Source organism: Salvelinus alpinus, chromosome 30 (genome assembly GCF_045679555.1).
Source record: "Salvelinus alpinus chromosome 30, SLU_Salpinus.1, whole genome shotgun sequence".
NCBI classification, from domain to species: domain Eukaryota; kingdom Metazoa; phylum Chordata; class Actinopteri; order Salmoniformes; family Salmonidae; genus Salvelinus; species Salvelinus alpinus.
Genome location: NC_092115.1, coordinates 29,594,815 through 29,619,840, shown reverse-complemented (window position 1 = coordinate 29,619,840; position 25,026 = coordinate 29,594,815). Strand labels below are relative to the sequence as shown.

The window sequence follows — 25,026 nt, the reverse complement described above, 5'->3', positions numbered from 1 at the left end:
TTGGAGTGCATCTTAAATGGCACCCTATTCCCTACATAGTGCGCCATACTGACCAGAACTCTAGAAGTATTCTATATAGGGCGGGGATACTCAACTAGTATTTGAGAAGGTCCGGTCACACAAGTTTCCTAGGTGGCAAATGTCCGGATGGATATATTCATTTATCGGTAGTAACAAACCCCCACCTAGCGACCCCAAACTGTTCACATTCCTCTTTTTGGCAGAAAGAACAAAGAGCAGTTAAGATAATTTTTCAGCAATTCTACACATTTAGCCATGACGTGGTGAACATTTAGCTGTTTTAAAGCTAATTTCCTGCCATTCCACACATTTTGCCATATCGTACTGTATGTGTGTTTATGTGATACCTGAGTGACTTCAAGGCACCCATGGGCACATAATCTGGCCATGATAACTACAGGATTTAGATAGGCTAACTTACTTACCTAGCTAACATGGGCTACTTGGTCAACTGGACATTTCTGGTTATAAATAGCTCTCTAAGATCTTTCAGTGAATTACTTAACTAGGACAACTGCCCATGCACTATCACATTTCTAAATTGCACCTTGTGCATTCTACTATTACAATTCTCAACAGCATTCAATTGAAAGCCCGACTGAGTTCCTAAAATCTGGTCGTGGTCCTTTCTGGGTCTGAATCGGGACCGTGGTCCGTATTCATCCCATTCTGGGTCTGAATCTGGACCGTGGTCCGTCTGTTGAGTGTGTATAGGCATATAGAGAATAGGGTGCTGTTTAAGATCGCAAAAATGGACATTAATTATTTCATTAACATATTTTTGTTTCAGGCTATTCTGAGTTACAGGTCAATGAAAAACAGAACATGTCTGAAAGACCTCTATAAGCACCTTTATACAAAGCGATGTATTAACACTTCCAGAGTACACAGCAACAAGCTACACCTTGATAAGAACCAATTAAATGAGCCTTGTAAATCTGTAATAAAAAATGAGCCGGCTGACTATCGTGGCTCTGCAGCTCTGAACAATAAAGCTGATTTGATTCCTTCAGTCTAAATTGTTCATTGACCCTACCTGGCTCCCTAACCTTAGCTCCTCCACACTGTTGTCAGTAATGAAAACCACTTCCCCTGTGGAGTTGTTTCTGTGTTGAAGAATAGGCTGTGGTTTACAGACACCTTGTTTATTTTTATCAGCAGCACAGACACCTCTAGGATCCAGCAACACATCTCTCTCCAGCAGACGGTAGCCTCTGAGGCTGAGGAAGATTTCACTCTTTATTTGGTTCTTTCATTATACAGTTTGCAGAGACTGACTTGATAATTGTGCAATGTGCTGAATGATGTATGACCTAGGGAAATTCCACGGTAATGGAATTACGCGGTCTCCGATTTGTCAGTTTAAAATGTATGCCAAACAAAAACCGTTGATTTCAAAGTTTAACAAACCATGGAACTCTATGCACAATGACTGCTTCAAACAATTTACAGAGTATATGCAAAATTTAAAAAATTACTGGAAAAAACCTTTTGGTATCAGATTTACGAAAACATCTCCTTTAGTTTTGAATTTTTTATTGTCACGTGCACAAGTACAGTGAAATGCCTTTCATTCTTGATCTTTCCCAACAACGTAGGAATCAATATCAGTATGTGTCTCTGTCTGTGTGTGCGTGTGCACGGAACATGATTCACTACACATGCTAACGGGGTGGCTGAGGTGCCCAGAAGGTTCCCAGGGCACCTCAGCCACCCCAGCCTCCCTCCATGTCTTCCTGTCTAATGACCAATCCCAGCGCTGCGTTACACGGCTGGTTACCCAACGATCAGCTACCTGCTACAATGGCTAATTGTCTCCATGTTGGGATAATGGCCCTTACAACTAGTGTTGCAGAGAAGTAACAATCTCAAAATGGCCACTGCTGATGAATCCCAAGGCTAATGAGACAGCTAGCTAGCGCTTCTTCTTAAGAAATATTCTCTCTCGTTTCAGGCGGAAATATCTCTCGCTGTAGCTAGGCTCTAAAATTCCAACTCAATTCAAAGGGAGCTGGTTAAGTGAAACCTCTCTAAGAATATGATATGACCAGATTTAAATGGAATTGTTAACTACAGTAATTACTCTATGCTTGGCTAACAATGCTTTAGTACTGAAATAGATGTAGAACTCTGTAGTGGGCTGCTCCAGCACAGTGTAGTCTATACCCTAGAGCCTTGCAGTAGAGTAGTGATTGATACTGTATGCTGGCTAAAATAGGAGCGTGCTGCTTTGCTATACAGTATGTTTGTGCATTTTAGAGTGATCCCTGGTTCTCTGGGATTGTTGCATCATTCATCCATCCACAGTGATCTACTGGTCAGAGCTTTCAGTCTCTCTACTCTTATAAATATACCCTGCTTACTGCATCTATAATACCATGTTTACGTTCAATGTAAGAGAGAGAAAATCGACCAGCATGTTAGACATCTTCAGTCTTGTTTGTTTACATAATAAAGATGCATCATGTCCGTTTGTTATTATTGGATGAAGCCACATGACCTACATCTATCAATACCATTGCTCTACTTACGAGAGATTTTGAAGCTTGTTCCCATAACCGATCATGCCAGCTAAATTGTTTAATTAAAAGCATTATTGGCATGCCCCAAAAAAATGTATTGGTAATATCAGCTCTGTAACCCGTGCCTCAAATGAAGCACTCCAAAAACTATTATACAATATTCTATGATACAGTCTCTCAGCTCCTCTTCTTTGTTCTGTTTCCCCTCCCCTTTTTCCTGGGTGTTACTATCTGTGTTGTCCCTAGTAGCGGTAGCATGCAGTCTAAGTTAGAGACGGAGCCAGAGTACTGTACTAACCACAGCAGACACAGCACCCAGAGGAAGGGGAACGTCTTTGTGGCCTCTCATAGGAACCCTATCTCCCAGTTGTGGTTTTGCTGGTTGCAGGGAGGGAGGGAGGGAGGGAGGAGGAGGAGGAGGAGGAGGAGGAGGAGGGAGTTCTGTCAGTCACTACCGGGTGGAGGAGTGTGAAGGCAGGATGCAGAACTAAAGTATTTTTTTTTGGTTTGCTTTGCTAGGCTCAAAGGTGACATGACTCCCTCTCTGTCTCTGGCCCCTGGCACCCCCCTCCCCCTGCAGAGTCCGACGACGAGCATTCTCTCTCTCTGAGCGGCTTCCTGTCTGTGGCCGGACACTCGTGTGAAGAGGAGGAGGAAGAAGGGGAGGTGAAGGAAGAGGAGAGAGAGCCCTCTCTGTTCAGCAGCAGCACCCTCAGGGGACCCGCCGCCGCCTGCGACATGTCTGGGGAGGTTAACCATGGCGACAAGACGGCCCAATGCAACGGAGTCAAGAAGCACAGGTGGGGTCAGGATGCAGTTAATATGTGATGTAACAGCTTGTTTTCAACTTGGTTTCCTGCTTGATTTTCTTGTCCCCTTCTCCAGTGCATATTAAAGCAAGGCTTTTAACTGTGCGGTTCATTTATTGTAGTATATTCTATCATTATTTATATTGTTTTGTTGTTTCAAAATGTGTTTTTATCACGTGACATTTTGTAGGAAATGACTTTGTATGCAATAGAGCCAACGGCATATAATGTGATATACCCCTGTGCGTCTAGGTTTTTATTCCTGTGTTTGTTTGGGCACCCAAGCCCCATAGACAGGTCTCTCTTGTTTTTCCATCCACAGTTATGTCATTCAGATTCAGCAGGCTAGTGGCTTATTGGTGCTTGGTACACTGGGTCAGAGCAGAAGGCTTTTTGAAGATTGGTCAGTCTATTTATTTTATTTCTGTGGACGAGGATGGTTGCATGCCCTCTCTTTCTTAATCCAACAATTGACCCGTGAATAATTTAGTGCTTGCCAGTTTAGAGCACGAAATACTGAGTGAGAGGAAAGGGGTGCGCGTGCGCTGTGTGTGTGTTGTAAAAGATTGATGAGGAGCTTATTTATACGCTATAACTGTCATTCAGAGTTATAGCGTCTCTGGCTATGTGTAGATACATCTCTGTTGTGTGATGGAATGAGGGAGCCCTATGGGCCCTGGTCAAAAGTAGGGGAGATTGGGGTAAGTTGAATCAAAGGAGTAAGTTGAGCCACCCTTGTTTCTAGTAAACCACACACACAACAAATCATCTGACCAAATATTTAGGAAGAGGTCGTCATTTCATGGAGTCTGTGAAGAAAGAAACCACATGGAAAAAGTGGTAAGCAAGAAACAGTTTTTCACCAATAATTTTAAGATTGTTCCATACATCAGTTTGGGGTCTCTATAAGCTTCAGAGAGGTCCTAAACCTAGCATGAAAGTGCATCCTTGTAGCTGTGTGGGCTAATATAGTCAAAATGTTTGCCTTGGGGTAAGTTGAGCTAATGGCAAGTTGAGCAAATTGAAGTGTTTTCTTCCCAGGTGTAATGCAAGGCGTTATCGCTGGGATATGAGGTATCAACACGGCCTGGCCTATGTTAAAAGTGTTTAAAAAGTATAAAGTGTTTGTTTGTTGATAAGCCTCTGATAAAATATGCTTAAAATTATTAAAAGACCAAAAAGCATTTGTGTTTGGGAAATTAAGATTGACATGGTTTTAAAAAGAAAGTAGTAATATTTCAATCAGTACAGCAATTTGAAGGCTGCTTAATTTAACCGGTGTAAGTTATGCCTAGAGACCACGTTTTTGGGACAAGCTATGTTTTCAAAACTGTAATGATGAATGAATTCTGATTATTTCCAGGAATGCACAACATCCTGAAATATATGTAGATATCTTTGTTAGAAAGAATACTACATTCTCTGCACCTTACACACACACACACATCATGCTACACACACATCACAACTGCTACTACCAGACTTATTATGATAGCTAAATACTGAACAATTTAAACACTTGCTCCCTAATCCCCCTTCCCCAAACACATGTAAAAATTGGACTATAAATTGTACATTCCTGTATTATACTTATGCAACAAAAAGAAAAGTATTCTACTGAGCCATTTACTTTGTTCTTATCTTTTATTATTTCTTGTTGTCGAGAAGGAACCTGCAAGTAAGCATTTCGTTGGATGGTGTATACCATGTGCATCAAGTACATACGATTACTGAAACCTGAAACTATACTATATTTCCCTTGACGGAGTGATGCTGAATGTACAAAATGGTTCAACTTACCCCATTCTTCCCTAGTGCACTAAATTGAGGATAGGGTGCCATTTGGAATGCTTCCAATCTCCTTCCAGGATTCTGGACTCACTCCAACCAAATAAGCTAATTAATATCAACAGTGCTTCACACTCGTGGGCCCACTATTAATCATGGTGCAGTCAGACATGCTCTCATAAAGGAGATGGGATTCAGTCATTGTCTACCTCAGTATGTTAAAGAGAACTCATTTTTTTAATTGATACCTCAATGTGTAATCCCACAAGTGTACGATAAATCCTTGATTATGTGATTTAAGGCTTGATTTGACTCAAGAGAAAATGTAGATGTCTATGGGAACTGAATGAAGCTGTAAAGTGAGTAAGTGTAGCTAGTTAAAGTAGGAATCAGTTTCTTTAGCGTAACATGTTATGGCGTGTTGTGGAGCCGGCAGAAGTATTGCTCCACCATGCTCCATTGGCCTGCTCATTCCACTGTTAAGAGAGAAGGGTTAGGATTTAGTCCCACAGGCCTCCTCTTTCCTCTCCCTTCATCTCCTGCTGCGTTCGCTGTGTGTAGCTGCTTCACTGCTTATCGCTAAGTAAACACACCGCCTCCCTGAGGCATGCACACCTGGTCTACGGGCGGGCCGCAATGCACACACAAACACCGACAGGAACATGCAAACACACAGTTAGCTAATTAGCTGCCAGGTTACTCTGTTTCTAAATAGTAGGTCAAGCCATCACTGATGTTCCAGATAAGGTTAATGTACAGCTGTACTCTCTGCATAACTAAACAATGGCTTACTTTTGTGTATTCCAAACACAGTTCCTCTCCATGAACAAAGATGGCCAAGAGCATCACATAAAACCAAGGGTACTTGCTTAATTGCAAATACTTAGAAAGTAAACACGCCTCACCAACAACATGATACCACTATCTGATTTAATGATAGCCTGGCCTTAGAGCATTGTTGAGACATAGGAGGAAGAGAGCCGTGCCTTATCTATGAAGTAGCTATATATAGGAAATATGCTACTGTAAGAGAATCTGGCTTAAACCCCTCATTAATTACTCTGTCACCAAAGTTTTTTTTTTGCTCGTTCAATTCTCTGGGACCAGGCTAACTGTCTGCATCCATATATATTCAGTGGGATTACCCCATTTAGATTTGACCTAATTGTTTGTCTGTTTCTTTTCTATCCGACAGAACGTCTTTACCGGCACCCATGTTCTCCAGGAATGACGTCAGCATCTGGAGCATCCTGAAGAAATGCATCGGCATGGTGAGAATTCATTCTCATTATTCATTTAAAGAAGGGTACTGCATTGGCACAACCCAAAAGCACAGGAGCTGGATAAAAATGAATCTGGCTGGGCAAAGAAAGACAAGGATGTTAGTTCACTGTTTCCTGCACCCCCCCAAAACGTGAGCAAACATGCCTTTCTCTCTGCCAAGAATTCAGCCACAAACATTACATTTACATTTGTCATTTAGCAGATGCGTACTGGTCCCCCATGGGAATCAAACCCACAACCCTGGCGTTGCAAGCACCATGGCTCTACCAACTAAACCACACAGGATAGATGTATTTTCTGCTGTTTTTTTTCCCTCTGTATTTTCTCTTTACACTTTGTTCAATCTGCCGCTTCTTTAATGTGGATTTGTGCTGTGTTAGTGGGAAATACTGCTGACCTGAGAATGTGTCCTTGGGCCGACTTACCGGCTAATGAGTTACTGTAGTTACTGTAGCTATGGAGAGATTTAGCTGCCTTGTTATAGCTTGTATTTATTTGTAACTATCTAAGCACAGGTCTATGATGTGAAAGACCCTGTCATCAGTAGTGGTCTGTAGGGATTCTAATACCCTTTTTCCACTTCCTGGATGATTTTTAATTGGATGATATAAGCTCTACACTTCCTGTAATTCCCCTAATTAAAACGGTGTAATGATTCCCATCTGTGGCTCAAATGGCAACCTATTCTCTATGTAGTGTGGTTGTTCCACGAAAAGAGTGCCTTTTGCATCCCTTTGATATTTTGAAAATAAATTGTGCACCAATATTGAATTTTAAAAGCCGGTTATATTAAATGAAATGCCGTAGACCATATGGAGAATTCAATAAATCTGATTTTAAAATATGAATAAAGACATGCTGAAATGCCAAAATCCAGTTTTCACCATCATTGTAAAGCCCTAGTTATTTTGTTGCTTTGTCAGTCATTTCTGAAGATTATTATTTAATGTGATTAGTGAATCATTTATGTCTGTCCCTAATTTTTAAGGTCAACCATGTTACATGAACTGGACTTTTTCTTTTAAATATTTTTTTCTAATGAAACATTGAACATCTAATAGTCAAATAAATCATAGTGTAAAAGCAGGTGAACTGGTTCTTCTCTTTTTGGCCATTTTGTGGTGGGAAACTGACTGGGTCGAGCATAACACGTCAACCCTGAAATGTTTTTAACAATAATTTTTTTGGTTTTGGAAGCTTGCATTCAGTCCCTGTTGCACACAACAAGCTTCCATTCCCCATCACAAAAGGGGATTTATGGCTGATTTTAAGACGAAATCGTCAACCCTGTTACTTTATTTGGCACTTAATAGGCACTTACTATAGTTTTTGATTTTATTTAACCTCTTGGGAAGGGAAAACATGTTTTTATGAAGTTGAACATGTGCTCTTTATGAAAGAATGGCCGTTTTTTTGTTGTTGACCAAGTTACACTTCTCAAGGCACCGAATTGGTGGAACGGCATCAGTGCAATACTTTGATTAGGGCCCCTTGACCAGAGCCCTAATGGGGGCGGTAAAAAGGGCGGCACCAGGGCGGTAAAAAGTAGTGCCCTACATAGGAAATGGGGTGCCATTTGGGACACAGCCCTGGTGTAGGGGCAGACACCGATGGCAATGGAGAAACTACCATAACTATGTGTGTGTACTCTGTGGGTTTAAATTAGTTAGATCCAAGGTAAACCATTGTTTTAACCCAGGGTTGCTAATGAAATGTGGGCCTTTTTACTGACACTGCAGAGACCAGTCGGTACTGGTGTCAAACAGTGTTCCGGACTGGGATCTAGACTAGCGCTTATTGCTGATGTTATTTCACACCTCTGTCATCGAAACACAATTATGTCAGCTTTATAGGGACTTCCACCCTATTACCAATGTCCTGTAATTGTCTCAAGTACTTTCAGTCTATTGCACTCTCTAATCACTATAATGCCAATGTCCTATCATTGTCTGATATTACTGTATAATATAATACAGGTATGTCTGTGTGGGCTGTGGATGAACTTCTTTGCTTGTGTGTTTCCTTACCTCTCTCTCTCTATGACTCTTCTCCTCTTTGTCTCTCCTCTCCCAGGAGCTGTCTAAGATAGCCATGCCAGTAATCTTCAACGAGCCCCTGAGTTTTCTTCAGCGGCTGACAGAGTACATGGAGCACACGTATCTCATCCACCAGGCTAACGCTGCCACAGACTCCATGGAGAGGATGAAGGTATTTTGCGCACGTCATCATCCTCTCTCGTATAGACACATGCGTGAGTTTTCACTCACAATCACCGCTGTAGTACATGCTCTTTTGGCTGTGCTCATCGACAGCTACTGACGTTACACATTTCTGATCATCTATGATGGTTTCAGTGTGTGGCAGCATTTGCTGTGTCTGCTGTAGCATCACAGTGGGAGAGGACTGGAAAACCCTTCAATCCACTTCTAGGAGAAACCTATGAGCTGATCAGGTTAGACATATTACTGTAGTTGATGTTTAGGTTGACTGTTCTGTATGTGTTGTGAGATGGTGGTTACTACTAGTGGTACTACTTTGACTCAAGACGTCACCAAAATACATTTGAATCCTTAAGTCAGATGTCTCAAGACATCTGAAGATGGAAGGTGATGGCTAAGTATGGTCCATTAACCCCCTCCCTCCTGTCCCCTCAGAGAGGACCTAGGGTTCAGGTGGATGTCGGAGCAGGTGAGCCACCACCCACCTGTAAGCGCCTTCCATGCCGAGGGCCTGCAGGAGGACTTCCTGTTCCACGGCTCCATCTACCCCAAACTCAAGTTCTGGGGAAAGAGTGTGGAGGCAGAGCCTAAAGGCATCATCACCCTGGAGCTGCCCAAGTAAGTCTGGAGATGAGATTCCCTCCACAGTGTACATGTACACGGAACAAAAATATAAACCCAACATGTAACGTGTTGGTCCCCTGTTTCATGAGCTGAAATGTTCCATACACACAAAAACCTTATTTCTCTGAATTTTTTTACACAAATTTGTTAACATCTTTTTTAATGAGCATTTCTCCTTTGCCAAGATAATGCATCCACCAGACAGGTGTGGCATATCAAGAAGCTGATTAAACAGCATGATCATTACACTGGTGCACCTTATGCTGGGGACAATAAAAGGCCACTCTGAAATGTGCAGTTTTGTCACACAGCACAATGCCACAGATGTTTTGAACGAGCGTGCAATTGGCATGCTAACTGCAGGAATGTCCACCAGAGCTGTTGGCAGATCATTTAATGTTAATTTCTCTACCCCAATGTCGTTTTTGAGAATTTGGCAGACATAAGTTACAAACAACGAACACAATTGCATTGTGACGAGATCCTGAGGCCCATTGTCGTGCCATTCATCTGCCGCCATCACCTCATGTTTCAGCATGATAATGCACAGCTCCATGTCGAAAGGATCTGTACACAATTCCTCGAAGCTGAAAATGTCACAGTTCTTCCATGGCCTGCATACTCACCAGACATGTCACTCATTGAGTATGTTTGGGACGCTCTGGATCGACGTGTACAACAGCGTGTTCTAGTTCCCGCCAATATCCAGCAACTTCACACAGCCATTGAAGAGGAGTGGGACAGTGTTCCACAGGCCACATACAACAGCATGATCAACTCTATGCAAAAGAGATGTGTCAAATGGTGGTCACACCAGATACTGACTGGTTATCTGATCCACGCCCTGACTTTTTTAAGGTATCTGTGACCAACAGATGCATATCTGTATTCCATTCATGTGAAATCCATAGATTAGGGCCTAATGAATTTATAAAAATTGACTGATTTCCTTACATAAACTGTAACTCAGTGAAATTGTTGCATGTTGCGTTTTACATTTTTGTTCAGTGTAGCTTTCCCTCCCTGAGAGTTTGCCTTTGAGTTTCCTTGATTTGGCCTTTATCTCCCAGTAAATATAGCAATACATACACTACCATTCAAAAGTTTGGGTCACTTAGAAGTGTCCTTGTTTTTTAAAGAAAAGCACATTTTTTGTCCATTTTAAAATAACATCAAATTGATCAGAAATACAGTGTAGACATTGTTAATGTTGTAAATGACTATTGTAGCAACCATCACTCGTGTGTTCCAATGGCACGTTGTGTTAGCTAATCCAAGTTTATAATTTTAAAAGGCTAATTGATCATTAGAAAACTCTTTTGCAATTATGTTAGCACAGCTGAAAACTGTTGTTATGATTAAAGAAGCAATAAAACTGGCCTTAGACTAGTTGTGTATCTGGAGCATCAGCATTTGTGGGTTCGATTGCAGGCTCAAAATGGCCAGAAACAAATAACTTTCTTCTGAAACTCGTCAGTCTTCTGAGAAATTAAGGCTATTCCATGCGAGAAATTGCCAAGAAACTGGAGATCTTGTACAACGCTGTGTACTACTCCCTTCACAGAACAATGCAAACTGTCTCTAACCAGAATAGAAAGAGGAGTGGGAGGCCCCGGTGCACAACTGAGCAAGAGGACAAGTACATTGGAGTGTCAAGTCCTCAACTGGCAGCTTCATTAAATAGTACCCGCAAAACACCAGTCTCAACGTCAACAGAGAAGAAGCGACTCCGGGATGCTGGCCTTCTAGGCAGTTGCAAAGAAAAAGCCATATCTCAGACTGGCCAATTAAAATAAAATATTATAATGGGCAAAAGAATACAACTCTGCCTCTAGAAAGCCAGCATCCCGGAGTCGCCTCTTCACTGTTGACGTTGAGACTGGTGTACTTGTCCACTTGCTCAGTTGTGCACCTGGGCCTCCCACTCCTCTTTCTATTCTGGTTAGAGACAGTTTGAGCTGTTCTGTGAAGGGAGTAGTACACAGCGTTGTACAAGATCTTCAGTTTCTTTGCAATTTCTCGCATGGATTAGCCTTCATTTCTCAGAACAAGAATAGACTGACAAGTTTCAGAAGAAAAGTCTTTGTTTCTGGCCATTTTGAGCCTATAATCGAACCCACAAATGCTGATGCGCCAAATACTCAACTAGTCTAAAGAAGGCCAGTTTTGTTGCTTCTTTAATAGTTTTCAGCTGTGCTAACAATTGCAAAAGGGTTTTCTAATGATCAATTAGCCTTTTAAAATTATAAACTTGGATTAGCTAACACATTTACAACATTAACAATGTCTACACTGTACTTCTGATCAATTTTATGTTATTTTAATGGAGAATTTTAATTTAAAAAATTCAAAAGCAAGGACATTTCCAAGTGACCCCAAACCTTTGAACAGTAGTGTATATTCTAGCAATAGAGCTATTCTGGGAGCTTTTTTCTGAAGCCTGGATGAAACTAATTAATTCATGTTGAAGTTTGAAGGACATTTGAATCTCCGTGAAGTAGTTTGGTATGAGTTGGCATCTCGAAGTTGACGTAGTTGGTGATCTGCTGTGACATGTTCTCTCTTTCTCTGCAGATATAATGAAGCGTACACCTGGACAAACCCCACCTGCTGTGTCCACAACATCATCGTGGGCCAGCTGTGGATCGAGCAGTATGGCAATGTGGAAGTGATCAACCACAAGTAAGGGAGACTACCTCGCCGTGTGTGCAGTAGTCTGGATCCACGTTTGTTTCCAGTTGATTGAGCAATGTAACAGAACTGGGACAGTTACTTGCCTTTGCAAAGCCGACAGACTGAGCAGCAAAATGGTGGTTGTTTGAAAGCATTGTCTGGCTGTGGGGAATAGTGAAAGAGAATATGTAACTATAAGGCTTGTCTTTCGGTGACAGGACCGGCGAGAGATGCAGCCTGACGTTCAAACCATGTGGTATGTTTGGCAAGGAGCTGCACAAAGTGGAGGGCTATATTCTGGATAAAAGGTACTTGCTTGTTACATTTTTTTCCACCAACTGTTTTACTGTATCAAGATGATTTATATGTTAGCAATCAGAAAAGCCGAACCGCTCATTTTGACTGTGTGTCTGTGTGCGTGCAGCAAAAAGAAGCTCTGTGCCATATACGGTAAATGGACTGAGTGCTTATACACTGTGGACGCCGCCACCTTTGATGCTCACAAGAAATCTGACAAGAAGAACTCAGAGGAGAAGAAAAGCAACAAGCAGGTACTGTATGCTCACTAATCAAAAATATTCCAAATGCAAAACAAGGGTGGTTATGTAACTATCATATCCTTTGCTGAGTAAAATAAGCAACTAGGCAAGTCAGTTAAGAACAAATTCTTATTTTCAATGACTGCCTAGGAACAGTGGCAGAACGACAGATTTTTACCTTGTCAGCTCGGGGATTCGATCTTGCAACCTTTCGGTTACTAGTCCAACGCTCTAACCACTAGACTACCTGCCGCCCATAGACCACTAGGCTACTTGCCGCCCATAGACTAAATCTATAACGGATCCTTACCTTAACCAAACTCCTAACCTTAACCCTAACCCTCAACCTTATCTAACCAATTTGACATTTCAATATCGGTTTGCACGTCAGCCACATCCCCTTAGTGTTTTCCCTAAAGCAAAGTGTTAGGTGCAAAAATTAAATAAACCTCATTTTAATCTGTCAGCATGATTTCATTTGAAACTTTTCTTCAACAAAGTATATGATAATGAGGTGGTTATTTGACTAGAGTTTAGTAAACTGACCAATACTTAAATAGTTGCCTGGAAAATGTTGCACGCTTTCGCACCATGAAAATACGGCACAAAATGTATAATTTTGCTCCATGCTCATGATGAGTGCTGAGTGACGATAATGGTGCCGGAGGGGGTGGCTGCCGTTTTATGGGCTCTTAACCAACCGTACAATTGTTTTTTTTTTTTTACATTGTTTGTAACTTATTTTGTACATAATGTTTCTGCTACCGTCTCTTATGACCGAAAAGAGCTTCTGGACATTAGAACTACGATTACTCACCTTGAATTGAATGAAGAATTTTTCTTTAATGAGATGGACGAGAGAGATTTACTCCAGACACCTGAACAGGACCTCATCCCCGTCATTTGCAGGAGAAAGAGACAGAGGTTTCGCAGAAGGAGATCGGGGTGCCTTGTGAGGATTAGGCGACGAGTGGCTAATCTGCCGTTGCCATCGGTACTATTGGCCAACGTACAATCACTGGATAATAAAATGGACAAACTAAAAGCACGGGACATTAAAAACTGTAATATCTTATGTTTCATCGAGTCGTGGCTGAACGACGACGTGAATAACATACAGCTGGCGGGTTATATACTGTACCGGCAGGATAGAACAGCAGCCTCTGGTAAGACAAGGGGTGGCGGTCTAAGTATATTTGTAAACAAACAAGCTGGTGCACGATATCTAATCTGAGCATAATTCTATCCTCCTAATTCTATGTTTCAAGCAGACCACCCTAGTCCCTGTGCCCAAGAACACCTGCTTAACCTGCTTAAATGACTACCGACGCGTAGCACTCACGTCTGTAGCCATGAAGTGCTTTGAAAGGCTGGTCATGGTTCACAACACCATTATCCCAGAAACCCTAGACCCACTCCAATTTGCATACCGACCCAACAGATACTCCACACTGCCCTTTCACAACTGGACAAAAGGAACACCTATGTGAGAATGCTATTTATTGACTACAGCACAGGGTTCAACACCATAGTGCCCTCAAAGCTCATCACTAAGCTAAGGACCCTGGGACTAACCACCTCCCTCTGCAACTGGATCTTGGACTTCCTGACGGGCCGCCCCCAGGTGGTAAGGGTCGGTAACAACACATCCGCCACGCTGATCCTCAACATGGGGGCCCCTCAGGGGTGCGTCCTCAGTCCCCTCCTGTACTCCCTGTTCACTCATGACTGCACGGCCAGGCACGACAACACCGTCATTAAGTTTGCTGATGACACAACAGTGGTAGGCCTGTTCACCGACAATGACGAGACAGCCTATGGGGAGGAGGTCAGAGACCTGACCGTGTGGTGCAAGGACAACAACCTCTCCCTCAACGTGATCAAGACAAAGGAGATGATTGTGGACTACAGGAAAAGCAGGACTGAGCACGCCCCCATTCTCATCGACGGGGCTGTAGTGGAGAAGGTTGAGAGCTTTAAGTTCCTTGGCCTCCACATTACCAACACACTAACATGGTCCTAGCACACCATGACAGTCGTGAAGAGGGCATGACAAAACCTATTGCAACTCAGGAGACTGAAAAGATTTGTCATGGGTCCTCAGATCTTCAAAAGGTTCTACAGCTGCACCATCAAGAGCATCCTGACGGGGTGCATCACTGCCTGGTATGGCAACTGCTCGGCCTCTGACAGCAAGGCACTACAGAGGGTAGTGCGTACGGCCCAGGACATCACTGGGGCCAAGCTTCCTGCCATCCAGGACCTCTATACCAGGCGGTGTCAGGAAGGCCCTAAAAATTGTCAAAGACTCCAGCCACCTTAGTCATAGACTGTTCTCTCTGCTACCACACAGCAAGCAGTACCGGAGCGCAAAGTCTAGGTCCAAGAGGCTTCTAAACAGCTTCAACCTCCAAGCCATAAGACTCCTGAACAGCTAATCAAATGGCTACCCAGGCTATTTGCATTGCCCCCCCTCTTATGCTGCTCTCTGTTATTATCTATGCATAGTCACTTTAATAACACTACCTACATGTACATATTACCTCAATTACCTTGACTAACCGGTGCCCCCGCACATTGACTCTGTACCGGTACCCCCTGTATATAGTTTCGCTATTGTTATTTTACTGCTGCTCTTTAATTATTTGTTACTTTTCCTTTTTGGGGGGGGGGGGATTTTCCTTAACTGCATTGTTGGTTAAGGACTTGTAAGTAAGCATTTCACTGTAAGGTCTACACCTGTTGTATTCGGTGCATGTGACAAATAACATTTGATTTGATTTATTTAAGAAATCTTTACACTCGTTTTGGAGTGAGGACCCTTGATAGGACCCAATAAGTAGCTATTGTAGTTGCATACCTGTTTGAAGGTTGCATGTCCCCCTGTCTGTCCCTCCAGACCAGTGTAGACGAAGAGCCAGAGGAGATGCCCCTGCCTGATGGAGACACGGTCCAGGTCATCCCAGGAAGTGAGCTCATCTGGAGGATAGCCCCCCGACCAGACAACTCTGCAGAGGTGAGAGGGGAGGAGAGGCGGGTGAGAGGGGAGGAGAGGCGGGTGAGAGGGGAGGAGAGGCGGGTGAGAGGGGAGGAGAGGCGGGTGAGAGGGGAGGAGAGGCGGGTGAGAGGGGAGAGGAGAGGCGGGTGAGAGGGGAGAGGAGAGGCAGGTGAGAGGGGAGAGGAGAGGCAGGTGAGAGGGGAGAGGAGAGGCAGGTGAGAGGGGAGAGGAGAGGCAGGTGAGAGGGGAGAGGAGAGGCAGGTGAGAGGGGAGAGGAGAGGCAGGTGAGAGGGGAGAGGAGAGGCAGGTGAGAGGGGAGAGGAGAGGCAGGTGAGAGGGGAGAGGAGAGGCAGGTGAGAGGGGAGAGGAGAGGCAGGTGAGAGGGGAGAGGAGAGGCAGGTGAGAGGGGAGAGGAGAGGCAGGTGAGAGGGGAGAGGAGAGGCAGGTGAGAGGGGAGAGGCAGGGGGTCGGGGTCAAGGAGATGCAGGGGGTCGGGGTCAAGGAGATGCAGGGGGTTGGGGGAGAGGTGAGGCGAGGGCGGAAGGGGAGGAAAGCAGGTCTGGAGGATAGCTCCCCGACCAGACAACTACAGGGATGAGAGAGTACTGTATTGGAGGAATTACTAAGAGGCAGATATCTGGATTTACTGTTGATATTTTTAACCTTCTTGAGTGATTGAACTGGTTGTCAGTCATTGATTTGTAGACCCTTCCCCCTTTCTCTCTTTGGTAGTTCTACGCCTTCTCCACGTTTGCCATGCAGCTGAATGAGCTGGAGGAGAGCATGAAGGGGGTCCTGCCCCCCACAGACTGTCGACTCAGACCTGACATCAGAGCCATGGAGAAAGGAGACATGGGTATAGTTATATAGAGCATCGTGTTGTTGTCAATGATCCACATCTGGTGTCCAGCAATTCAACAAGCATTTTGTCAATGAATCAAAATATTTTGATACGTTGAAATATTTCTGTGTTTCTCAGATTTGGCAAGTGCAGAGAAGAAGAGGGTAGAGGAGAAACAAAGACTGGCCCGGAAAAATCGCTCCAAATCAACAGAGGAATGGAAAACAAGGTGAGTGATTGGGTCTTCTCTCTTCCGCCATGGAACTCCCCTCTGATTCTGCTGTGCAACACTCTCATTTAGCGCTGAACAATTAGTGCTTTTTGAGGTCGGTTCGGTTTCCATTCGATTATTTAAAAAATGATCACGGTTTACAATTTCGGGTTTCGATTATAACTAATTTTACAATAAATGCACTATGTATTATGTGGGTTGAATGCTGTAACACAGAATAAACAATTAAAAAGTCCCATGATGGCAGTGACTGCTCATTATTGCTCATCACTTATTAACCATCATTGACTTTACTTTAATAAAACATTTCAGTTGTTGTGTATATTACGTTACATAGATATTGTTTTATTTGATGACTTTATTATTTCATTCCAAGTCATCTCACCTCTGTAGAGCTGCTGCCTATGCTGTCTGACACAATCACTATTTTATTAATGTTTCAAAGTACATTAAATAAGACATACTGTTATGACTGCTGAAAACCAACTATCAATCACTTAGATCATGTACAGTATTTTCAGGCAGAGATACCTCACTAAGCAACTGCTCGCTATCCCTCTCGATCTTGCATTCTTCTGTCTCTTCTCTCTCCGTGTCTGCCCCACACTAACCTAACAGGCTAGACAAGTAGGCGCGCAATGGATTATGGTCATTGTAGTTAATTACCACATGTTCTGTGCTAAACTATATAGAATATTGGCCTGTTGGAAACTACAACTCTCTACTACATTGCACAGTTCAGGCTTGATCTTATTTATCTCCAGAGAAACTGTGCAAAAATTTTACCAAATGGAATTCAAATAATTGTACGGATGTTGGTTAAATCATTAAAAAATAACACAAAAAAACAACAATTTCTGTTAATCGCTCAACACTACTCTCATTGGATGTATGCTAGCGCTTATGCTAGATCTGCTTTGCTAATTGTCACCCATTTGTGTAATCCTGTGCTATGTTATGCTCTTCCCCTGTGTTGTCATTGAGAAGGAACCCAGCTCTTGGCCCCAGGTTTGGCTCTGCTTGTCTGCTGTGGCTTTTGGTTGTTGTTGTGGTTCACTGTTTGAGTGCTGCACTATACCGGCTTCCTCAAGACAGCTTTGGAACTGCAGCAAATGCATTGATTCAAACACTGATCATACACCTGTACAACCTGAGTACAGTTGACTCCTGATAAGTACATATTGAATATGCTAAAATAATTGCAGTGAAATTCACCTTTCCTGGATATTTGCATGCTATAGTTTGCATGAATTCACGAAAACCTAAGCTATATAGAGAAAAATAACATTTTCAATGGAATCTCGGTTTGTTAAACCACACGATCAGGAGTCAACTGTACTGTATTCTGTTTGTGTGGCTTTGTATTTATCACAATCATGTCAAACACCCTGTGCCTGGATATATCTGTGCCTGAACACTCATTTTATGTCCGTTTATCTGACTCGGTTCCTCTCGTTACTCTCATATAGGTGGTTCCACCAAGGCTCCAACCCCCACATCAAAGCTCAGGACTGGCTCTACTCCAATGGCTACTGGGAACGGAACTACTCCCTGCTGCCTGATATTTACTGACCTACAAGACACACATCTCTATCTGTACACAACTCAACTGTCTCTGCTGTTTTTCATATTCAGGCTGGAACTTCAGACCTGCTCTGGTCCTATATATGGTAAGGCTATTATTGGGAATTGACTGACCGCAAAGGCAACAACCATTCAGTAGTCCCCAAATATTATCTCTTATCGCAGCCTATGTCTCACTCAAAGCACAAGGGTGAAGTCCTCATGAGCCTGTAAGCTATGGTCATTGACCAGTGTATAGAATTATAATAAAACTATAGGGTGTAACCTGCCGTTCATTTTAACAAATGGGAGTGTTTTGAATGGCGTGAGTTGAATGCAGTATGTCTCCAAAACACGTTGCAAGAAATGTTCTTCATCTCCAAAACACGTTGCGCTCAGTGCTGTTACTTACGAATGTGTGCAGCTACATTATCGTTCTGATACAGTGTCAATTTATGGAAAAATAGAGCTTTCAAATAGTGTGTGAAATAGGCGTGTTCCAACTTCCTGCGGTCGCTGCTATAGGCTACCAAACTAAGCTGTCATTATGACACATTTGATCTGCTTCGACCTCTCTAACTATGACTGGGGAAATTCTACATGTTTGTACATATTATTGGATAGAGGTCTTCCATTCTTCTGAGCTGTAATACAATGCAGTCCTCTATGAATGTAAGATGCTATGTATAGAGGGGAATAACTACTGTACTTAGAAGTATGGCTTTCTTCAATGACACTTGAGAGAACTTATTTAATCCAAGTTTGACCACTTGGCTCTATGTGAAGATATATTTATCTGTATGCAGAAGTTTCCTCTATAGTAAAAATGTAATTCAGGATATTCTGAGAGGCAGCCCTCGCACACTGAATACACATACAGCACATGCACCACTTTGACTATGCATTAGCTGCACTACACCCACAGACACACAGTAAGGCTGTGTCCAAATGACACCCTATTTCCTACATAGCACACTACTTTTGACTTGAGCCCTATGGGGGAATAGGGTGCCATGTGGGAGACAGCCACTGTTCAACACACTCATGCACTGCATAGTATTCATCTCCTTGGTTGTGAATAGCTGCTGCTGTAACCTCTATAAATTGGTAGGTAGGTAGGATTATCATGTAATACATGGCAGTACAGTAGACTGGGCCTATCGCCCCCTCTGAATGCACGTTTTTTCCTAGGGGCTACTCTCACTTTGTGTATAGCACATTACAGAATAAAGATCATTTCTATTGTTGCTAAATAAAAACGTAATGTTACCTTAGGGTGTTTGTGTCGTTTCTTATTGCCACCACCCTCACTCACTGTGTATCCTTGTAGCATTATGTAAGTTGTGGACTGAATTCCCCGCATAATACTAACATGGGTGAAGGTAGGCCTAGTGATTCCTCATGTGGGTAAGGCTAGGGTGGAGGTGTGTCTCTGTGTTAACAGCAGCTGGTGCGCAATCTCTAATGTTAAGGAAGTCTTGAGTTTTTGCTCACCCTAATTAGAATACCTCCTGAATAGCTGCAGACCACATTTACCACTAAGACTGCACTCAATGAGCTGTATATGGCCATAAGCAAACAAGAACATGGACATCCAGGTGGCGCTTCTCGTGGCCAGTGATTTTAATGCAGGGAAACTGAAATCCCTTTAACCACATTTTTACCAGCCTGTCACCTGTGCAACTAGAGGTGACACATTGTTTTATCACCTTTACTTCACACACACAAATACAAGACTCGCCCTCCCTTTGGCAAATCTGACAGTAACTCTATCCTCCTGATTCCTGCTTACAAGCAAAAACTCAAACAGGAAGTACCAGTGACGTGCTCAATACGGAAGTGGTCCGATGAAGTGGATGCTAAGCTACAGGACTGTTTTTCTAGCACAGACTGGAATATGTTCCGCGATTCATCTGATAATATTGAGGAGTTTACCACATCAGTCACTGGCTTCATTATTAAGTACATTGACGACGTCGTCCCCACAGTGACCATACGTACATATCTCAACCAGAAGCCATGGATTACAGGCAACATCCGAACTGAGCTAAAGCCTAGAGCTGCTGCTTTCAAGGAGCGGGACACTTATCCGGACGCTTATAAGAAATCGTGCTATGACCTCCAACAGGCCATCAAACAGGAAACGCGTTAGGGCTAAAATTGAATCCTACTAAGCCATCTCTGACACTCGTCGGATATGGCAGAGCTATCACGGATTACAAAGGGAAACCCAGCCACGAGCTGCCTAGTGACGCGAGCCTACCAGACAAGCTAAATGCGTTCTATGCTCACTTCGGGGGAAGCAACACGGAACCATGAATGAGAGCATCAGCCGATGTAAGACCTTTAAACTGGTTAACATTCACAAGGCCGCGGGGCAAGATCGATTACCAGGGCGCATACTCAGAGCATGCGCTAATCAGATGGCACGTGTCTTCATTTACATTTTCAACCTCTCCCTGACCATGTCTGTAATACCATTTTTTCCCCCAAGCAGACCACCATAGTCCCTGTGCTCAAGAACGCCAAGATAACCTGTCTAGATGACCATCGCCCTGTAGCACTCACACCTGTAGCCAGGAAATGCTTTTAAAGGCTGGTCATGGCTCACATCAACACCATCATCCCAGACACCATGGACACACTCCAATTCGCATACAGCTCAGGACCCTGGGACTGAACATCTCCCTCTGCAACTTGATCCTGGACTTCCTGACAGGCCGTCCCCAGGTGGTGAGGGTAGGCAACAGCACATCCACCAAGCTGACCCTCAACACGAGGGGCCCTCATGAGTGCTTGCTTAGTCCCCTCCTGTACTCCCTGTTCACTCACCTGATCACCAATGACGATGAGACAGCCTATAGGGAGGAGGTCAGTGACCTGGTAGCGTGGTGCCAGGACAACAACCTTACCCTCAATGTCAGCAAAACAAAGGAGCTGATCATGGACAACAGGAAACGGAGGGCAGAGTACACCCCCATCCACATCGACGGGGCTGTAGTGGAGCGGGTCGAGACTTTAGAGTTCGTTGGTGTCCATATCACTAAAGAATTAACATGGTCCACACACAACAACACAGTCGTGAAGAAGGCACAACAACGCCTCTTCGCCTTCAGGAGCCTGAAAAAATTGCCATGGTCCCTCAGAAAATCCAAAAGTTCAACAGCTGCACCATTGAGAGCATCTTGACTGGCTACATCACCGCTTGGTATGGCAACTGCTTGGCATCTGACCGCAAGGCATTAAAGAGGGTAGTGTGTACGGCGCACCATTTTATTCTAAAATGGATTAAATATATATATATATCTCAGCAATCTACACACAATACCCCATAACTTTTTTTATTTAATTTTTGCAAACGTATTAAAAATGCATACTTATTACATAAGTATTCAGACCCTTTGCTATGAGACTTGAAATTGAGCTCAGGTGCATCCTGTTTCCATTGATCATCCTTGAGATGTTTCTACAACTTGATTGGAGTCCACCTGTGGTAAACTCAATTGATTGGACATGATTTGGAAAGGCCAGATGGAAGCCACTCAGTTAAAGCCACATGACAGCCCGCTTGGAGTTTGCCAAAAGGCACATAAAGACTCTTAGACCATGAGAAACAAGATTCTCTGACCAAGATTGAACTCTTTTGCCTGAATGCCAAATCTGGAGGAAACCTGGCACCATCCCTACAGTGAAGCATGGTAGTGACAGCATCATGCTGTGGGGATGTTTTTCAGTGGCAGGGACTGGGAGACTAGTCAGGATCGAGTCAAAGAAGAACAGTGCAAAGTACAGAGATCCTTGATGAAAACCTGCTCCAGAGCGCTCAGGACCTCAGACTGGGATGAAGGTTCACCTTCTAACAGTACAACCACCCTAAGCAGACAGCCAAGACAATGCAGGAGTGGCTTCAGGACAAGTCTCAGAATGTCCTTGAGTGGTCCAACCAGAGCCCGGACTTGAAGCCGATCTAACATCTCTTGAGAGACTTGAAAATTGCTGTGCAGTGATGCTCCCCATCCAACCTAACAGAGCATGAGAGGATCTGCAAAGAATGGGAGAACTCCCCAAATACAGGTGTGCCAAGCTTGTATCGACATACCCAAGAAGACTCGAGGCTGTAATCGCTGTCAAAGATGCTTCAACAAAGTACTGAGTAAAGGGTCTGAAAACCTATGAAAATGTGATATGTTTTTAGTTTTTTTAATAAATTAGCTAAAATGTCTAAACGTCTTTGCTTTGTCATTATGGGATATTGTGTATAAACTGAGGGAAAAAACAATGTAATCCATTTTAGAATAAGGCTGTAACGTAACAAAATGTGGAAAAAGTCAAGGGGTGTGAATACTTTCCGAATGCACTGTATATACTTATCTTCCTCAACTACCTCGTACCCCTGCACATCGACTCGGCACTACTGGTACCTGGACTATATAGCCAAGTTATTGTTACTCGTTGTTTATTTTTTCCTTGTTATCTTTCTATAATTAATTTATTCTAAATAAATTATAGAAAGAGAACAAGGAAAAAATGCATTGTTGGAAAGGGCTCGTAAGTAAGCATTTCACTGTTATTCTATACCTGTTGTTTACGAAGCATGTGACACATTTGATTTGAATGTCCTTATTTTCTGAGCTTCAGACCAGCCTAACTGCTCACTTAAAACATGTTTTTTTTGTTTAATACATGAAGAGGGAGAACATTTGTTATGATATGCAAATGTGTTTATTGATATTCACTAGACCAGGGTTTCCCAAACTCAGTTTTGCCCTGCACAGCTGATTCAAATAATCAAACCTTGTTGATGAGTTGGTTATTTGAATCAGCTTTGTAGTGCTAGGGCAAAAACCAAGTTTGAGAAACCATGCACTAAACAGTCCCCTACCAATTAAATGTGGCATTAGTTGGCCGTCTCCTGGCTCCTTTCTGGTCCTCTTCCTCTGTGGTGAAAATGTGCATGAGAGCGGGAGAGTAAACAGTGTTCCCCTCGTCACTGATGACCTGAAGGAACTGGGACTGACCGTCCTGAATAGAACCTCCGCTCACCGTCTCCATGGGAACGGAGAATGACAGGTACCCCGGGGGGTCACCTGCCCGGACTGCAGCAGACCTCGACCTGGTCTGCATCGCGGTCGGAATGCTACGAACGATCTTGCCTGGGGACACACTAAGAAGTTCGGGCTGTATGAAGAAGTTGGGGATGCTGATCTCCTGGTTGTGGATGGTTGGAGGCTGGGGTAGAGGAGGAGGGAGGGTGGAGGACTGTGCCCTGTGTGTGAAGGCCCTTCTTGGGCTCATTAGGAAGGGTGGTGGCTGGGGCTGTTTGGGTTGGCCACTCCAGGACTGGGCGTCAGATGTCTGAGGGGAAGGGTACCTCTCTGCCAGTAACACATGTCCAGCCCCAAAGTTGCGAATATAAGCACTACCATTGTACGGAGGCTGGGAGATAACTTTAGCAGACAGTGTGCCCTCCTCTGTCTCATTGGCCAAGTGGTAGAGTGTCCAGATCTGATTGGTGTAATTCTCTCGGGCAGGCTGAGCATCAGGAGTGATGCGTCCTGCTCCAATAGGAACGCTCTGTGAGGGCGTGCCATGATAATCTAATATGAGAATAGAATGCAACATCAAAAGTGAACATCCTAATTTCCACAAATATATTGGAGGGGGAAAAAATCCCCTAATATCTTCAATGCACACAAAATATGATTGAACAATTATTAAAGATGAATTATTGTATTCTGAGGATAAATTTACCTGGACTAGTCTGCACACCCTGTGAACGTGTGTTTTGAGTTCTATTGTTTTGAGGCCCAACAACATTGGCTGGAGAAGCTCCTAGATAAACTTCAAGTCCCAGGGTCCCCTGCTGCACTTCTATAGGGTAGGCACTCACCTCTTCACAAAGGCGGATTGCAGTTTGTGAAACCTGTGTGCTGTTGTCCAATACTATGCGATTAGGAAGATAAATGTTTAGAAAATAGTCTGGTTTCTGTTAATAATATTTCAGAAAGTTGATATTTACCTTTTGCATGAGATGTTTGCGTTTCTGCTGTTCTCCTCACAATCTCCTCTCTACTGGGTATCCTCCCTGAGGACTCTCTGTGTACTGTCTTCATTGCAGCAGTGTCAGAGGGAAATTTTGCTGTGATGTCACTCACCGACGTATTCACCTGGTCAGACTCCATGTCTAAAACCTCAAGACAAAACCCTGCAGTCATGGATGGTCTGTACAACACTACCACATCAGAAAGGACGCTTGTCTTAGATGTTTGTGGATATATGCTGAAAGAAACTCTGTGAGTTGTGTGACTCTCTGGTGCCTCTGCTGTTCTCGCTACACTCTCTTTGTGTGCTGCTTCCACTGTTGCTGCAGGAGGAATCCTGCAAACAGAAGCAGTTGAAGACACCAGTGGCTCCTCCATTGATGGTGCAGATGGAATCCTGGCCAGACTGGATTGAGGAGAAGTTCTGGGAGACATTCTAGGAGAAACTCTGGGAGATGTGTGTGTCTCTGCTCTTCTCCTCACACTCTCCTCTCTACTGGGTATCCTGACTGAGGACACTCTGTGTGCTGCATCAACTAGTTTTGTTTCAGAGAAAGCTCTTCCTGATAAACAACTTTCAGAATATCTTATGATTGTTTCAGAAGGAGCTCTTTCTGATAAACTACATTTTGAAGATCTTCTTGAAACTGCTGGTGACATTCTTCCAACAGAAGTAGATGGAGAAACCAGTAGCTCCTCCATTGATGGTGCAGATGGAATTCTGGACAGACTGGATTGTAGAGAAACCCTTTGAGAAACTATGGGAGATGTGGGTCTGTCCATTGATGGTGCAAAGGGAATCCTAGGCAGACTGAATTGTGGAGAAATATCTGTACCAGACAGAGATTCACCAACATGAGCTGTGGATAGAC

At 43.5% G+C, this 25,026-nt stretch overlaps 1 protein-coding gene across 2 annotated transcripts in view; it reads left to right on the top strand.

Moving 5' to 3' along the window:
* LOC139559517 (oxysterol-binding protein-related protein 1-like) overlaps positions 1 to 19,382 on the top strand; it is a 40,666-nt gene extending 21,284 nt beyond the window's left edge. For both annotated transcript variants that reach the window (XM_071375591.1, XM_071375590.1), the window contains exons 17-28: positions 3,124 to 3,343; positions 6,336 to 6,411; positions 8,498 to 8,632; positions 8,779 to 8,876; positions 9,079 to 9,261; positions 11,842 to 11,949; positions 12,159 to 12,248; positions 12,365 to 12,491; positions 15,379 to 15,495; positions 16,210 to 16,333; positions 16,457 to 16,547; positions 18,020 to 19,382. In XM_071375591.1, coding sequence (XP_071231692.1) covers positions 3,124 to 3,343; positions 6,336 to 6,411; positions 8,498 to 8,632; positions 8,779 to 8,876; positions 9,079 to 9,261; positions 11,842 to 11,949; positions 12,159 to 12,248; positions 12,365 to 12,491; positions 15,379 to 15,495; positions 16,210 to 16,333; positions 16,457 to 16,547; positions 18,020 to 18,122 — 1,472 coding nt within the window. In that variant the 3' untranslated portion in view covers positions 18,123 to 19,382. The remainder of the gene's footprint in view (positions 1 to 3,123; positions 3,344 to 6,335; positions 6,412 to 8,497; positions 8,633 to 8,778; positions 8,877 to 9,078; positions 9,262 to 11,841; positions 11,950 to 12,158; positions 12,249 to 12,364; positions 12,492 to 15,378; positions 15,496 to 16,209; positions 16,334 to 16,456; positions 16,548 to 18,019) is intronic.
* The last annotated feature ends 5,644 nt before the right edge of the window (positions 19,383 to 25,026 follow it).